This window comes from Nomia melanderi, chromosome 14 (genome assembly GCF_051020985.1).
Source record: "Nomia melanderi isolate GNS246 chromosome 14, iyNomMela1, whole genome shotgun sequence".
In the NCBI taxonomy this organism is placed as follows: domain Eukaryota; kingdom Metazoa; phylum Arthropoda; class Insecta; order Hymenoptera; family Halictidae; genus Nomia; species Nomia melanderi.
This window is the reverse complement of record NC_135012.1, coordinates 13,523,116-13,540,762: the sequence shown is the minus strand read 5'-3', so window position 1 is coordinate 13,540,762 and position 17,647 is coordinate 13,523,116. Positions and strand designations below refer to the sequence as shown.

Here is a 17,647-nt window from a genome sequence, read left to right as displayed (position 1 = left end):
GGAGCGAGGCGAACCGTGGCGGGGGAAAATAATCTCCCAGTGGGATTTTCGACCCTCGGAGCGTTTCGCATCGGGGATAGGAAGAGGCCGGGTGATCGTTAGCGCAAAGGGGACTGTGAAAAACCTCTCTTCCAGAGAGAGAAGCAGCTGGCGAGCAGCGAACCAGGCAAACGACCCGGCAGGCAGGCGAGCAGGCAGGCAGACGCCTTGTGCACGCGGCATTGAAAAGGGACGACAAAGGGACAGCCCTGACCCTCGGGGATCGCAGCGGGAAACCTGCTTTCGGGCGCTTTCCTCCGGCTCAATGGAATACGTTACGACGCGATTTCAAATATTCAGAAAGACGAATCCCTCTTTTCCTCGTGCTTTCGGGAAACTTACCCGCATCGGGCAGACGACCTTTCCAAAGTTACGCGGGATCGCGAGACCGATTATTCTCGTTGGTCGACGACTCGAGAACGATTCGCGCGTATCCGCTCGAGCGAACGATCGCCGACGAGTCGAGGGAAGGGAAGAGGTTGCGAGTCGACGTGGGAATCGGCGGAAGAACGAAGAAAGGGAACGCGAGCGGGGAACGGTTTAAAAGCGGGTGCGAGTGCCAGTGCGAGCGCAGAGGGTGGAGGGTGTCCCTCGAATCGCCCCGCCATGGTAACGTCGTAGCACGTGCTCGCTACGTCACCGCGTGTTTACAGAGAGATACCTATAGCCGTACTCGTGACCTTGTGTTTTGTATATATCATCCTCCCTCCTGACGCCCGCGGGATCCCCCGCTGTCCCGCCGACTCTGGAATACCCCCATCCGGTGTCTATCGTCTCTCCTCTCCCTTTCGGCGTCCGCGGCGAGGAGGAGGCGACGAGGAGGCGACGAGGAGGCGACGAGGAGGCGACGAGGAGGCGACATGCACGAGGGAGCTCCTCAAACTCCCCATGAGGCAACCAGTTGTTCCGACTGTGACGTAACGGGGTATCACACGACCTGTCGGTGCTTTGTTGCATCCGTCCCTCTCGGGCCAGCGCGCTCGGTCTCGCACCCCGTCGTCGGCGGACTAGCTTCTTTCCTCTCGGCCGTGTCTACTCCTCTCTCTCGCTCTTCTGCCCCGCACGGGGTTCGCGGTATTCGCTGACCTCTCTATCCAACCGCGTTTCTCCGGCTCTTTTCGCTCCTCCGTCCATCGATGCGCGTACGCTCGTCACCGTCTGCCTCGCACTCCCCTCTCCGACTCTCCGACTCTCAGCGACTCTCTCCGAGACTCTCTCCGACCGCCTCTGTCCGCGTTCGAGCCTTCGTCTCGCGAGCACCGCGTTCGGAATTCCCTTTCCCGTTCCCCGCTGGTAACCCTCCGGTAACCCTCCGGTAACCCGCTGCTGCACCATCCACCTCGTGCTCGGTCCCGTCCTCCGGCCCGCGTCCGCCTCTCCTCGCCGCGGCGCTCGGCGAGCTCGTCCATACGTACACACTCGTGTACTCTCCTCGTGATGCAAGAGAGTGAAAGTGAGAGAGAATGCCAGCCTCGGGAGGGGGTGGGAGAGGATGGTTTAAATGGATGAACGCGTATCGCCTCGAAGGTCGAGCCAGAGCTGACTGGGTCACTGGAACGCCGTGGTGACCCGCCGCGTCCCTTCGCACCCAGTTTCTCCGAGTCTAATAGATTTCGGATCGATAGTTTCGCCGGCGCGTCGCCGTTCCGCTCGGCGTGCGCCGATTTTCCTGGGTTCTCCTCGCGGGAGAGAGCGCTTTCTCTCCGAGGAGCACGCTCGTTCCGAGAGACGATCGCTCGACCGAGGCCGGGCGCCTCCGCGGCCTTGGATGGACTCCGAGAACCGATCCGAGGCACCGACGTTGCTCCTCGTCGCGATCCGTTCCCAGATCCTTCTCTCCGGAAGGCGAGGCTTCGGCAGCCGCTGCTCGGAGAAAGTCCAGGAGATCGGGAAACGTTTCGCTTTCACTTCGCCGAGCGAGCGTCGTCGTGGCGGATCTTCGTCGAGGTCGTCGAACGGTCTCGATCTTGCTCGGACGCGTGGACGAGCGTTCTCGCGAAGACGCGAAACTCGTTGGCCCGTTTCGGGCTAACACGGGCTGCTCGGCGCGCAGCGCGGTACCATTCACCCTGAAACCGTCGACGCTCGTACGTCCAGCTGAGCCTCTTTTCCTCCGCGATTCGTTCACCGCGGTCCCGACACTCCGAAAACTCGGCCCCCTTCGACGAAAGAGCAAACGATTTTTCTATCGAGTATGTCTAGCGCGTTCGACGCTTTCGATTTCGTCGCGGTGCGCGTCGGCGCAACGAATCCGTGACGTTAACGGTTCGCGCGAACGCGAAACGTTCGGCGGAGGAGCGATTAATCGGCTCAGTGAACGTTCACGCGCGTTAAAAATGAACAAAAGCCCGACGCGAAAGGGGGATCGATCGGCGGCGGCGTCCACGCGACGCTACGCGACGCTCCTTCGGCGTACCTTGGTCGCTGGAAGGCGAATACGCGTCGTCTCGTCTCGAGTAATCGCTCGTCGCCTTCACGGAAACGGGCCGGGCCGAGCAAAATCGGAAAACGTCCAGGTTTGTTTCCGGTTCCCGTGACGAGCCGTGGCCGGACGCGTCCAGATGCGCCGAGACGCGGTGGAGGCAGAACAGCAGCACACAGGCACAGGCCGTTGTAACGTTTTCAAATAATTTATTTAACCTCGTACTTGGTAATGACATGACGTTACTTTACAATTAATCCAAGAATTATAGGTTACTATCGAGGAGAAATGAAACGGTTCTCTGACGGTCGGTGAAACGCTCTATACAAGGTCGGAGAGAATACGGGCACCGTGGGCAGGAATGGAAAAGCGTCGCGGCAGGCCCGCTCGAAAGGAATCCCGAAAACGCGCGCGTCCGCGGCTGTGCGACCGGACGACCCGCCAGGGGAGTCGTTGCCGATCAGCTGCCGGTGATTCGTGGCTCGACGAGCTCGAAGGCAAGGCAAACGCGACCGATTCCCCGACGCGACTCCGGGGGAATCGGACCACCGCGAAGACGGAAGATCGAGAGGACGCAGCCCGATCTCGCGCGATCGCTTCTTACTTCGTACTTCTTACTTGTTTACTTGTTAACTTCTTACTTGTTACTTCTTATTTCTTACTTACATACGTTATAAATGGCAGTAGTAAAGGCGATCCCGATCGATCACCGATCTCGATCACCGATCGTTAAACGCATTCTGGACCTGAGACGCGAATGTCCGCGCGAAACGCCTCCGTGTTCTTCCGATCGCGGCGAAACTCCGCGAGAGGAACGCGGACGAAGGTCGGAGGCTTCTCTCAAGCTGTGGTTCTCTCGAATTCCGTGGAAACGATGTCGCGGAACCACCCTCCGCATTCGCGCTCTGCCGAGGGACCGGCCCGACGAAACCTTACCGAACGGATCAAAGAAACGGAGAGATAGACGACGGACGGAAAAAGAGAGAGGGAGAGAGAGAGAGAGAGAGAGAGAGAGACAGACAGACGGAAAGAGAAAGAGAGAAGAAAAACTGTTGGTTTCGCATCGATGCAGATTTCCAACGTGATTCTCAGCGAAAAAGATCGCCACGAATTTATGCGCGAACGAATCGAACGAGTCTCGTATGCATACGAGCGCGCGAACATGGAATGTACGTATATTGCGATGTAGCTCGGGAACAACAAATTCGCGGCCGCGTATCGGATCGAACGGATCGAACGGAGAAAAGAAGAACAACTGCGTTACCATGAACCGTTACGTGTTTATAAGAAGACCAAAACTATGCTCTTGCCGTGATTCCTAGTACTAGTAGTAATGGTAATAGTAGTAGCAACAATGATTCTAACAATATCAACGGTAGCATTAATACCAATACTACTATTACTACTATTACGACTACTATTATTACTACTACTACTACTATAACTACTGCTACTACTACTACTACTATTACTACTACTACTACTACTACTACTACTAATAATAATAATAATAATAATAACGATAACGATAAAGATAAAGATAATATTAATACTTTACTACTAATAATAATGGTGATAATGATAATAATGATAATAATGATAATCGTAATTATAGTAATAATCGTAACCGCCCTCGTCCAAGTATGCAAACAAGCGTTACACGATTTTATTAGTTGCGTCGTTGGGACAGATTACTAAAGTTTATTCTCTATGAGTTCTATTCGATATATCGTCGTGATCGAGATAACGTTATCCTGAAAACGCGGGATCCTCGATGCGCTACCACGAACGCACACGCGTCTCTCTGTCTTCCTATAAATTCCTTGCCAACGAAACGATCGATACGGAATAAATTAGACGCTAAATAAATAGAACGGTTCGCTAAAGGTTTTATTAATTAAATTCATCCACGCCCGCGGTCTCGCGTCGGCCTCTTCGCTCTTCCCCTTTCTATTTCTTTCTCGGTTTTCCTCTTCTCCAGGTGGTTCTGCTTCTCGTTCTCGTTCTTTCGCCTCTTCGAATTTCTTAACGCTCTTCGTCCTCCCTTTAATATTATTCGCTCGTTCGTGTTATCGGTGCATGGCATCGTCTTGCTAGCGACGGTGGAAAGGGACGCGACGGGACGCGATGAACACCGACAATCGATGCACCGGAAGTTAGTTCTGGAATCTCCCGTATTCCCGGATCCCTTTGTTCTCCTTCGTGCAGCGAAATAAGCGCGGCCGCGTGTCGAGTAATAATAGGATCGGTACTAAAGCGGCCCCTCGGCCGCGCAGTGTTCTAAATTACAAATATATATTTATATATATTTATATTCATATTTATATTTATATTTATATTTATATTTATATAATATGTATATTTATAAAATTTGAATGAACTTTTGTCGATCGAGCTATAGTGGTATTCCTCTTTTTCACTTTTTATTATCCGTATCTCTCCGTCTATTCTCCTCTTGCTCTCTTTGTCAGGCTCGCTCATTCCCTAACTCTCTCTCTCTCTCTTTCTCTCTCGGTCTCGCGCAGACGCACGCTCTCTCTCTCTCTCTCTCTCGGGTTTCCCTTGTTTCGGACACACACGCAGCAAACTTCCACTCTCGCATTTCTACTTTCACTCTGTCCTTCCTCTCCAGTCGCTATACCCTTTTTCGTCGTCGTGGCGATACGAATCTCTTGTTAAATATCTCTAGATCGCGTACTCGTTCGAATCGCTCGATTCGTCCCAGTTCGTACCTCGGCGGATCGTCCCCGAGATGGTCGTAGCGATCGACGTACCGTTTCGTCGTTCGACGATCAATGATAACCGTCGATTATTTGCAAAAATACTAATTAAATCCCTGTACATAGAAACCTCGACGCAGCGATGGCGATGTTGTTCACGTCTCGCCGGTAAAATGCGTACACGCGCCTGGTGCTCTGCTTCTTCGATGCATCTGTATGTATATGTATAAGCATATTTATAATATGTCCTCGTGTATACATATGCATACGTGTAACTTTGTGTACATGTATCGTTCCGTGTGTGTGTGTGTGTGTGTGTGTGTGTGTGTGTGTGTGTGTATGAATTTGTAACTCATAGGTTTGCCGCCCCACTCTGCTACTCGTTCTCTCGTTCTTGGTGGACTCAAAAAAGCGTTACTTTTATTTCTTTCTAAAGTTTCTTTTACTTACAAGGTATTTGGTTTTGCTTCATGCATCGCTCCGACATGCAGTTTCGTTTAGGTATATAAATTATGGTAATGATTCTGTATTATAATTATAATAATTATTATTATTATTAATATTAATATTATCATTGTGTGTTCGGTGTACCGCCCGTCAATTCTCTTGCTGGTCACGGAATCAGTTGCTCGATCTTTTTTTTTCTCTCGTACTTGGTTTCACGTTCTCTCTCCCTCTCTCCCTCTCTTCTCTTCCTCTCTTCCTGTCATTCTCTCGCACACTCGCTCTCTCCCTCTCTTCCTCTCCTTCACTCTCAGCGTATCACACTCTCGGACTTGCACTCGCACTTGCACTCTTTCTCTTTCTCTCTCTGTCTCTCTCTTTCTCTCTCTATCTCTCTCTCTCTCTCTCTCTCTCTCTCTTGCTTTCTCGCCTTTTATACATCTGTTTCCCCCTCTCTCGATCGTGCTCGCTCGCCACGTACATTCGATAGACGCGCGAAACACACGGCAAACGCAGGCAAACTGGCGCACACGCATTTCCGTTTCGCGTACCGCTTGCGCAAATACGTATATGCTCGTAAGCGTATATCCGAAAAAGAGTATCGACGCGACTCACGATCCGTTCGAATTTCGCTGGTGATGGTTCGTCGGCAACCTTGAACACGCGGTACAAATCATGGTACAAAGGAATGATGATATTATCGTTCTCGTCGATAAAAGGCTACGGTCGTTTCGCTACCGTGCGACGCGAAGGCTGGAATAGGGAGGGGTTGTTCGGGTCGAGGTCTGAAAATTCGCGTTCCCGGGGGTAAAACGGGGCGAAACTGTAGGTAGGCACGGGAACACGGATCCGCTATAGAAGGCAGCATCGAGATCGCCTCGTTCGGATTCACCGAGACCAGAGGATAATGATACGTACGACACGCTACGTCGCAGTGGGAACATCTGGAAAACCACCGTCGGCGACTCTCCAATTTTTATTCTCCGTTGGTTCGCGAACAAACGAAAGAGCAAGTGGAAGAAATGGAACTGAAATTTCATCGAGAATCTGGTGTAACAATGATAATCGGCTACGATCGACCGCGCGTTCGAATCCGGTAGCCGGGAGAAAGCGAAACGAACGGCGAGCCGAACGCACGGGAAGGCGATCGAGGAAACGAACGAAAGGGCGGAGAAGAAAAACGCGCGCGACCTTCGAGATCCCGGCTGAGGACCAACTTCTTCTTCTTCTTCTTCTTCTTCTTCTTCTTCTTCTTCTTCTTCTTCTTTTTCTTCTTCGCCTCTTTCGTTTCCGTCTCCGATCGAGAGTGTGATCCATCCAAAAACCGACAAGGTGACTCGCGTGCAACGACCCATCGCGCGCGCGACGATAATGCTCCGTTTTACGCGACAAAATGTCTGCGACTGTTTGGCAAGGGTACGAGGACGGAAAAGCGTGAAAATGATTCAAAGGAAAACCTGTATGAACGGGGCGGGGGGGATGCGTACGGATGAAACTGGTTGAGGAACGAAGAAAGAAACTGTGAACGTGAGAGGGCAAGGGTACAGGCACAGAGAAAAGAGGGGGAGAGAGAGAGAGAGAGAGAGAGAGAGAGAGAGAGAGAGAGAAAGAGAGAGAAAGAGAGAGAAAGAGGTTTGCAAAGGAGAATCATCGAGAAACGATCGTGATGGTGCGATGGTAGCTACAAGGTCTACTATCCGCGATCCTGATCGGTGACCCTGGCGGTTTTTAGAAGCGCCTCGCTGCTATCAGCGTTAGATTGGCAGCCGACACGAGGGTGCTGACGTTGTTGCTCGCATTGGTGGCTCCCTGACTGGTGGTGGGTCACTTCTTACTCTTCTTGGTGGGCGGCTCCTGCACGTCTTGCGAGTCCTCGGTGTCCTCGCTGTCGGTCGGTCGCGGCGTGTTGTTGCTGTCCTCGTTGTCGTTCGTAGCGAGGGAATCGTTCGTGTCTTCGCTGGCAACCGCGACTGTGATCGGCGTGGCCGGTTTATCCATCGAGTCCTCTGTGAAGGACGTGGTCGTGCTGTTCTCGTCGATGGCCGCTGGATCAATACTGCCCGGCTCCTTACCGTTCACCGCCACTTCCTGATTGCTGTCGTCCGACGGCTCCGTTGCCTCGCCGTTGCTGGGCGGATGAGAGTTCCCGTTCTCCGTGGAGCCTGGAATGCCGTCGAGAAGCTCCGGCTTCAGCTCGGACGCCACGTAGTGGGTCCACAGCGCCAGTTCCACCCTGTGGGGACTCCAAGTTTTCCCGTTCGACGCTGCAACCGATCAATTCAACCGAATATTTACACCATCCTTCCGGCCATTGTAACCGGTGCTATCGCGCGCCCCTTGCTCTCGACCCACGAATTTCTTCGTCATCGATCCACGCGAGCACCGCCGGTGATACGAGCTCGTTCGCGCTCGCGATTCCTGCCGCCTCTCGGTGAACGGCGAACGGCGAACGGCGAACGGCGAACGGCGAGCGGCGAGCGGCGAACGGTGAACGGAACGCGATCGCGATCGGACGGCCGAAGGGAAACGAATCGAACGAGGAAATACTCACTCTGTTTGTTCAGCCTCTCGACGGTGTTCTGAATGTGCTGGACAAAGTTGAGGTACTCCTTGGTGGTGTAATCGATGCCCTCGATTTCCGGTATCGCCATCAGGCACTCGTCCGCCATGAACGGTGCATTCTCCGGCGACGCCGCCGCCAAGAGGGCCGACGCCATCGTGGTGCCTACACCTTTCAAATTCGAGAGAGCGGTGATCGCCTGTTCGAGATTCGGAAGCTTTTTGAACGCCTTCTTCGTCTCCGCCATCACCGCGCGGGGCGTGTTCACTTTGACCAAGTAGGACAGCTGGGGGTAGAATTTGCCGCGCTGCAAAACAATCGAACGCGATCGTGCCGTGAATAGCCGGGAACAACACGCGTTAACGGAGCTCGCCTGCTGTAACCGCGCGCGGTCACCCGTTTCCGAATGGGAGACGATTACTCACTATTTGCTTCCACTTCATCGTTTGCACCAGCTCTTCGTGATTGAGGTGCGCGTCCTTGCCGCGCGATTTGATCTTCTTTGGAAGCTCATTCTGATACCTGTGAACAGAAACGGGTCGCGACACCGTCAGCAACAGATCCTGCTAAAAAATCGGCAAGTCGCAGCTTGAAACGATTGGGCAACGCGATGGTCATCGATTAATCGGAATCGGTCGGCGATCATCGAGAACCGCTTTGGACGATTTAAAGAGCCGGCGCCGCGCTCGCCGACAACACGGGGCGAAAGAATGCCAGATCGAGTACCGTGTCCACCCTTTTTCAAGAATCTGGTTTCCTTTACCCGGGAACGCCTCGCCTCGATCCAGGTAACGTTTCCTCTTTCTTTTTTTTCTTCTCTTTCTTTGTCCCCATTATTCGGGTCATCGACACGGGGGACAAGTTCTCGCGCTCCTCCGTCCTCCGGAGCGCGAAACGACGCATCCGTGAACAGAAGCGAAACGGAGCACGGAAAGAGCAGCTCGCGCGCCGCGTCGGCGAAACGGTGACGGAGGGGGGTGGCCGGGGGGCAGGGGGAGCAGGAGAGGGAGAGAAACGGAAACACGCGCTCTCTCTCCCTTGGCATCTCTCCGCCTCTCCGCGTGGTTTTATCGCGGGTAAGCGTCTTCGGAGATCGATCGGATCAGCTGTACGGACCGAACGGCTAAACATAGTTACGGATAGGTTGCGTTTCACTCGCATAATGCCGACGCTCGGACACGTGTTTCCTCGAACGACGGCACGAGCTCTCGTGTCCCGTCTTCGGAAGGGGCCACGCGAACTCGTACGCCAACTCGCACGAGGCCGGCGATTATCGCGGCACGCCTTTCCAAACAATTACGAGGCCGCGTTCCGCGATCTGTCCGATCAATGGACCGCGTACGCGCGCGAAACCGTGCGAACGCGACCCTCCTCGGGACTCGACTGACACACGCGTGCTTCGTCGCGTCGCGGAGACCCGCGACTCCGACAGGAGACGATTCTCCGGTTTCGTCCAGATTGCCCAACAGACGGAAACAAAGCAGCGGAATGATCGATAAGTCTCTCTATTCTATTCGTCTTTCCTACGGGTTAATCGCGCAATCGTCCGCCACGATAAGATACAAGACGCAAGAGAGACGAAAAACAATCGGGCCGAGTTTCCGTAACGCGACCGCGCGCGCTCTCGGCTCGTTCGACCACGCTTCTTTTAACGGGTTCACTGCCACGGTGGTCACCGATCGTCAAAGTTCAAGTCGAGTGAGCTACTATTTACCGGTACAAGTAGCCGGATAACGCTGCGCTGTCGGAATCAAACGATCAATCGTTACTTCTAAGGAGATTTGCCTTTGTTACGGAGGAGTGAGTATCGCTATAGAAAACGCTCGGCATTCTCATGGCAGTCAACGTGTTAAGCAGCGACGAAACCTTTTCAGGCCGGTTGCTCGCGCAACCATTTTGAGAGGCGATCGTGCCACGCAACTCGACTTAACGCAGCGCAACGCAAAAACAACCTTGACACAATCGCCGCGCTTCAACGCGAGGATTGTGTCCCGCGAGAACTCTAGCGGACTTGTTCCATTTTCACGTTGCTTTTCGACCGCGCCTCCACCGTTTCACCCTTTTCCCTTCTCTTCGTTTCGACGATCCCGCCGAAACACGTCCGCCCGTTGCGTCGCGAGCTCCGAGAAAACCTCGGAGACTTTTACCGGCAAAGAACAATGAACGGTTCCCAGAGGTCCGCGTTCAAGTTCGTTCCGATCGAGAGAACCCGGTAAACTTTGCGAAACTCACCGGACATCGGACGACAGTCGCGCGGATTTCTCGGGAACGAGATACTTTAGTGCGAACAATCCCACAGGAGAGTCGGATATCGCGCGGGATACGAGCGCCGATCTCTCGGCTGCATCGGCGTGGCCGTGTAGGTACGCATCGGAGGTAATCGCTCGTCCTAGCCCAATGCCGGCTCGAAGGGCGATCAAACGCGTACGCGTCTTCACGGCTAATTAGAATGGATACTGCGAGGCAAATTCGGTAGACGAGGAAGGGGCAGCCGTTAATGTTACGCCTACCGGACAAGTCGGACTCCATCGAAAATTATCGAAAAGATATCTCGTTGATCGAGGGACGACGAACGAAAAGGGTAGAACTTTCCGCGGAAAAGCGAACCGCGGGCTGCCCGTTCCATCTCTTCTCGGGAGACTGTCGTTGGACGTTTACGAGCCACTCGTTCGTTAGAATCGAAAAAACGGCGACCGAGGTGAGATTGTCGTCGACCACGGAGGAGCACGTGGCGTTACACAACCGGCCGTTACAGCATCGAGAAAATAAACGGTGGAAAGAACGAGCAGCACCGAACGTAAAGCGGTCCGCGGGAACGCGTAAAAACTATGAAATTCGTGGCCGCGCGTCGATCGGCTTTCGAACTGTTCGAAGGAGAAAGAACAACCTGCTAGTGAACGCTTAAGTTTACGGTTGCGAGTGCAATCGCGTTCGCGGTTAATTTACGATCGATCGACGAGAGCGCCGAAAGGCGCGACGACGGATCCCACGGTTCGGGGAAAATCGAGCCGTAAAAATGAAGGAAACGTAAAGGCCAGAGGCCGGTCTAGCGAGGAAACGGATTTCATTATCATTGCTCGATCCTCGATTCTCGCTTCCCGTCGAGGAAGAAAGAGCAAAAAACCTGTACGTGGAATTCGACGAGACTCGAAGCTGGCTTTAATTAATTAAGGCAGGCGCGACGGGAACGAAACGGGACGGGACGAGACGAGACGCGACGCGACGCGACGCGACGCCAACAGAATTGAAACTCTTGCACCGTACAAGTCCCGTCGCGAATCGTCTCTCTTTAGAGTAGGAATTCCTCCGAATTTCGTGGCACGCCGATAGACCAACGGACTTCGATAAACGTTACTTACCGATCCGCGCTTTTCGAAATCCCGTCGCGCCTTCCACCCGACCGTATCGCCGACTGCAATTCGGATGAGATCCGGCAGAATTCGGCAAAGCGAGATCGAAGGAGGGAAAAACACCGAAGGCGAGTCTCTCGTCTTACCGGTTGTCGCGCGTCGATCGAATCTCGCGCCGGTGACGATACGCGGCGGCAGCGGCGGCGGCGGCGGACACCGCTCTCGTTTTCCACGCGAAACTCGAAAAACCAGAAAAGAAGCAGAGAAAAAAGGGAAACGGGGCGAAAGTAGGATCGGAATCGGCGAGCGTCCTCGAGGACGGGCAGCCTCGTCTCGGCGCCGTCGGGAGAGAAACGCCGATCGGCGGACTCGCAGTTTCTTTGTCCAGAAACTCGCGAGCGCGCGGAACCACGGACCGGGTTATTTTTCTCGCGCGAAATGGGGCTAACGATTCGGGTCGCGCGGCGAAAAAGGATCGCGAAAACAAGAGTGGAGAAAGGTTCGAGTCGATCGTGTTTCGAGGGGAACGAGCAAATGGGACGGTCGCGTCGCCGTGAAAGCGATGCCGGCGGATCGTCTCTTTCACTGGCATCGTTGCCAGCGCGACCGACGCGGCTGCTGAATCCGCTATCGACCAAAACCGTCCGAAAAATCCGACTCGCGTAGCCTCGATCTCTACTCGACGGAGCAGTTGCTCCAGGAGGACGAGCACCGAAGCGACGGCAACGTCGACGTCGACGCTTCCCCGATGAGGTGGCAGAAATTGCCACGGACGCGTCGCCGGTCGATAGGATGGACGGGTTGTTCCAGCGAGGACGGAAGCCGTTCGGAAACCGGTGGAAAACGGCTGGAAAACGACTGGAAAACGGCTGGAAAACCGGTGGGAAACCGCGGGGGAAAGAAACGAGGAAAAAGGCAGTTTCGGGGACGACGACTGGCGTCGGGGCGAGTCGACACGTGACGGCCACGTAGATGGTTCGGGGCGACGGATCTGGTCGTTTCTGCTCGCGTCGCCGATCTCTAGGATCTCTCGGCGGTCGCCGGCGCGAGGGTAAATATACTATCTGGAATCGCGGCTGGTCTCTCGAGGGGGCCATACGGGTACACGGCACGCATACGGAGGTGCCGGGAGGTGCGGGAGCGGGAGCGGGAGGCTCGGGTGGTAAGGGAGGCTACGGCGGCTAGGGAGGCCAGGGAGGCACGGGAGGCAGACAGAGGTAGAGGACAGGGAACACACGCATACGCGGAGTAGACACGGGCATGCGGTGGTACGCGGTGGCAACTGGCGCGCCACGGGTTCATTGTCCCGTGTGGTGCCCGTGGTGGAAGCCCCTCGTTGAAAAGGAGGGCCCGAGTATCGGGCGTAATGTGTCCATGGTTCGGAGCGGTGGCTATACAACGACTTACCAGTTGTCCAACTTGATCAGCTCCTCGGGTTTTTTCGTCTTGCGATCCGCCTTCAGTCTGAGCGCCTGCGGATAAAGCTTGAGGACGTGTTCGAACTGACTCGCGGTGCCCTCCGCGAAGAAAGTCGCTGTGTCTTTCACGGAAGCCATTGTGATAACTGAGCTTCTCGAAACGGCCGTTGGGGCGCAGCAGCAGCGCCTCCGTGTACTATAGTCGTCTCCGTCGCTCCGCTCACGCACGCTCGGTCTCGCTCCCACTCCCCGGCGATCTTCCGTCCTCGTCGATTCGGCGTATCTCGCGGTCCGATGCTTTCTTTCCTTTCCTTTCCTTTCCTTTCCTTTCCTTTCGCTGGTTCGCTTTATCGCTCCTCTCCTGTGCTTTCGTTTGCTCTCGTTCGCTGTACGCTGCTCCGCGGTTCGGTCGGGTCCGCTCCTCTCCTCGCCCCTCGACGCTCGACGCTCGACGCTGTGTACGCTGCTCCGATCCAACCCGCTCCTCTCCGCCGCTCTCCTCGCCAACGATCCGCTCGACTCGCGTTTCCTTTGCTCTCGTGCGCTCTCCCTCTCTCGCGGTCCTACGCGATACACCCCTCTCCGCGCGCGTCTCGAGAGAGGACCGACCACGCGAGAAATCCTATTTTACCCTCTGCCTCGTTCGAATTCTCTCGGTTTCACCGGCGGCGGTGATACGCGACACACGCGTGGGACGCGTTCACGATCGGTGTGCACACACGGCTCCGCTCCGACGAGGCGACTGGACGTCGAACGACGGTGATACCCGCGTGCACGAACGAGACTTTGCACTGCCACTCTGTATCCTCGCTTTTTCTCTCTAGCTATCCTTTCTTCCTACCTACCTACCTACCTACCTTCCTTCCTTCCTTCCTTCCTTCTTTCTCAATTCTCTTTCTTTCTTTCTTTCTTTCTTTTTCCTTCCGTCTTTGTTTCTTTCTCTCTGTCCCACCGAGTACTCCGCTTACACCGTCTCTGTCCCGCCGACGGCGCGACGTCGTTCCGTCTCCTTCTTCTTTCCGCTGTTTCCCGATTTCCTCGAAAGGGTATTCTTCGCGCGTCGCGAGACGACGTTACCGAAACGACGGATCCGCCAGTGTCGATATCGAACGCACCGTGGCAATGTTTACGCGGTACGAGCTACGGTACAGATCTACGAGGTCTCGTGCGTACACTCTCGTAAGGGAAAATCACCGTAGTTACACGCCGAGAACTCGCCTTCGGACCTCGTTCGACTGTCCCGGGTGGGGAGCGCGACTCGACGTCGCCAATAGGGAGCAGCACTGCTCGGCGTATATCCGACCTCTCTGTCCCTCTTTCTCTCTCCCACTACCGACCGTTCCCTTTCCCTCGCACCCTTCTGTCACCGCTCGGTTCCCCCTCGCTGGCACGGCCGTCCTCTCCCTCCCTCACTCCTTCTTTCTCCTTCTCTTTCTCCCTCTTTCTCGTCACGTCCTTCCACCTCTATTCACCACCCTTATTATTTGTACCGAAAATTTCGACCGTTGCGTGCGGGTAACACGCACGAGGATCGACTTACGAGGAGGACGCCGACAACAACGGCGACAACGGCGACTCGACGGCGACTCTGCTACGTCGACGACGACGAAGCGTTTCTGTCACAGGGCAAGTCGGTGCTGGCGAGTTTCGAGCCCGTGGAGAGAGACTCGTCGGAAAGGAGGACGCGCGAGATACGAGAGTCGGGGATCGCTCGGAGCCTCCTTTCTCCGCTCCGTGTCTCGCCCAGCGTCGTCTCGCGAGAACTCTGGATCGGCTCGGTTCCCTTGGCGCCAGATCCTTCCTCCTTTTTCCTCCCTTCACCTCCTTTTTCCTGCGTCTAACGAGAGTGGCCCGTACGAATGCGTGCGGATTCCCCGCCGGATGTCCGCGGAGTATAGATGGTCTCCCCCACCGGTCGTACACGCACCTATGCACCGATCTACCGCCGAACCGACTCTCGGAATACACACGGTCCTCGCGTGCTTCGATCGTCCACCGCGCGCGTACGTGCCGCGTACAGAGGCCGGGATACCCTCGCGCTCTCACCCCTTTCTCGGTCTATTTACTCACGAACCTCTCCGGTCCTCCCGTCGTCCGACAACAAGACGCGCCGCGCCGACGACTGATTCCATGGAGCGACCGTTCCCTGCGTCCGTTCGCGTGCAGCGGCAAAAGTTCACGATCGACCGTCGGCAAAATCTCGACGACGGTTTCATCGACGACACCGCGTACTTACGCGCCGATGACAGGAGAGACGGGGACGGCGATGCACAGCCGCGTCGCGTCTTTTTCCTTCGCGAGAAACGGCCTCGGTGGTTACGCTCTATCGCACGTCCGCCTCCGTACGAATCACCGTCACTCCGCTCTGTGCACGACTCTTCGCTATCGCTCTATCTCCCTTTCTCTCGCCGCGAGCGCGCCTGTGTGTACGCACGCGTACACGTGCACTGCTTCGTCCGCGCGTCGTAGGTCCGTGCGAACGTGAGCACGGTGTGCGTGTGCAACCGCGAATGCGAATACGAATACGAATGCGAATGCGAATCCGAACGCGAGTCCGAATGCGAATGACAACCGGGTACGGCGGTGTGTGTGTGTGTGTGTGTGTGTGCGTGCGCGCGCGCGCGCTCACGACTGACCGACCGAACGAAAGAGCGGGCGGAACGAAGCTCGAAGCCTTCGCTCGAAAAACGGGAACACGGAGTAGTGCGCGCTTAGCCGGAGACCACGTATAGTCGATCGCTCGCTCTCCTCCGTCTATGCCGACTGTAGTGAAACGGCCGACCGACCGAGGGCAGCGCCTTCGCTGCCTTCTGCTCGCCCCCTTCCCTCGCGCCCCTCGGGACTCTCCGCGGACGCCAAGCGCCAATCCTCTTTCCCCACCTCGCGCTCGTTACCACCGCTCCCGCTCGCCGCTGGTAACCCACCCTGCCCCTGCACGATGCAACCGTCTCTGTCGCCCTGTCGGTCCGTCTCGCTCTCTTTCCCTCCCTCTCTCGCTCGTCGTTAGTCTCCGCCGTTTCCCATTCCACCGCGTTCGTCCGTCTTCGTCGAACGCGAGAGAAACGGGGAATAAAGAAACGCGACGGATCGCGTCTTTATTATGCGCGTTTCGTGCCGAAATATCCGTTGTCGTCGTTTCGACGACGAGCTGCACGATTTCTGGCGCGCCACGTATCTCCTCGTGCGTTCGTTCGTTTGCTCGGCTCGCTCGCTCGCTCGCCGACTCCCACGAGCGACGGAGCGACGGAGCGACGAAGCGACGCGGACGCTCGATACGTCCTCGCAAAGACGCGTACCGTTCGCTCGATCGCGCTGGGTCGTCCGACTGGAAATCGATGCTAAAGCCGGGGAAGAGGCGCGCCAGTGGTGCCGTACCACGGCTACCACGGCTGGCACACACGGATCGCGATCGTTCGGCTGTGTGCGCCGGACCCGAAGCCTCTATTCGCGGGAACACCGTCGCTCTATACTCCGCAACGCGAACCCGTGTGTGAGTAGAGACGGGTTTCGTTCGTCGCGGAGAGCCGGAGCTGTGTGCGGACGCTGTGTCACGGTTCCCGAGTAGCTAAGTATGGACGTGTGTGCGCGTGCCAGCAGAAGTGGCTTGACGCACACGGGGACACGGGAACACGGGAACATGGGAACACGAGAGAACACGGAAAAGGGCATACGCGGAGGAGGCCACCGAGCCACCCCCGTGTTACGGCGAACGTATTTTCGAAAAGTCCGATAGGGTTCGAATCTCCCGGAACGAGCACGATTCTCGCGGACGCGGTTCGAGCGCGCGAGGGAGGGGGCTGGTTTTTTTCATGGCTGCGGAGTGAGATCACGAGGCGGATGTCGGAGAGCGAAGTTGCGAAACGAACGATTTCACAATTTGGTAAACTCGCGACGCTTGCACTGGTGCAAGCGTCGCGAGCTTCACGACCGTTCGTTCGGCGAATCGAGGAAACACGAGGAGTAGGTACCTGCGATAAACGCGTTCAAGGAAATCCCATTACTCATTTGAAATTTTACCTTTGCCGCTTTCGCGTCGTCGCGCGTCCAACTTGCAAACGGTTGTTTTGTCATTTTCCTCGAATCTTTTTCCGGTGGCGCGTAAGAAAAACGTAAACCGCGCGAAAGGTTCGGCCGCGTCGCATTCGCATGTACAAGAGAGAACGGACGTTGTTCGTAACGCGGTCGTATCGGAGTACCACATGCCACGCCGGTGGCGGAGCAACGCTGGCATATAATCAGCCGGGCGTTCGTGTTAGTACGCGATACCGACGCGTTCGTATAGGTACGCCGTGTATCGTCGCGAGATCTCGCTGCGTCGACCAGCCCGTGTCCATGAGTACCATAGCATGGCGAACGCCTCACTACAAACAATGTCAGCCTCACTACCACCGATGCGCTCCATAACCGCTAGCCAGTCGACTGTAGCCGTGGAAAGTGCCGAGCGAGCGCTCGAGCTTCGGTAACTTTCCATTGTCGTTGTTCCCGCGGCCAACGACGAAACAAACTTGCCGGAAATCTTTTGCGGAACTTTTGGACCACCGGTTGGATCGCTAAACCTGGAAATGCACCGGGAAAACGTGAAATTCCACGTCAACTTTTCCTCCGTCCGTCGAAACGGGCCTTTTAAACGCCGCGCGAGCGGCGCGCTCGCGGCTGAATCTCGAGCACCCGCTTCGCGGCGCGTCCCTCGTCCC

General features: G+C 55.7%; 1 protein-coding gene across 1 annotated transcript; it reads right to left on the bottom strand.

Moving 5' to 3' along the window:
* Positions 1 to 6,005: 6,005 nt before the first annotated feature.
* On the bottom strand, positions 6,006 to 15,749 carry Amun (protein amun). The gene is made up of 4 exons (XM_076374047.1): positions 12,943 to 15,749; positions 8,611 to 8,707; positions 8,177 to 8,492; positions 6,006 to 7,889 (listed from the first exon to the last, which is right to left on the bottom strand). Exons 1-4 carry the CDS (start codon positions 13,089 to 13,091, stop codon positions 7,450 to 7,452), a joined length of 1,002 nt encoding a protein of 333 aa, XP_076230162.1. The 5' UTR covers positions 13,092 to 15,749; the 3' UTR covers positions 6,006 to 7,449.
* Between the last annotated feature and the right edge of the window lie 1,898 nt (positions 15,750 to 17,647).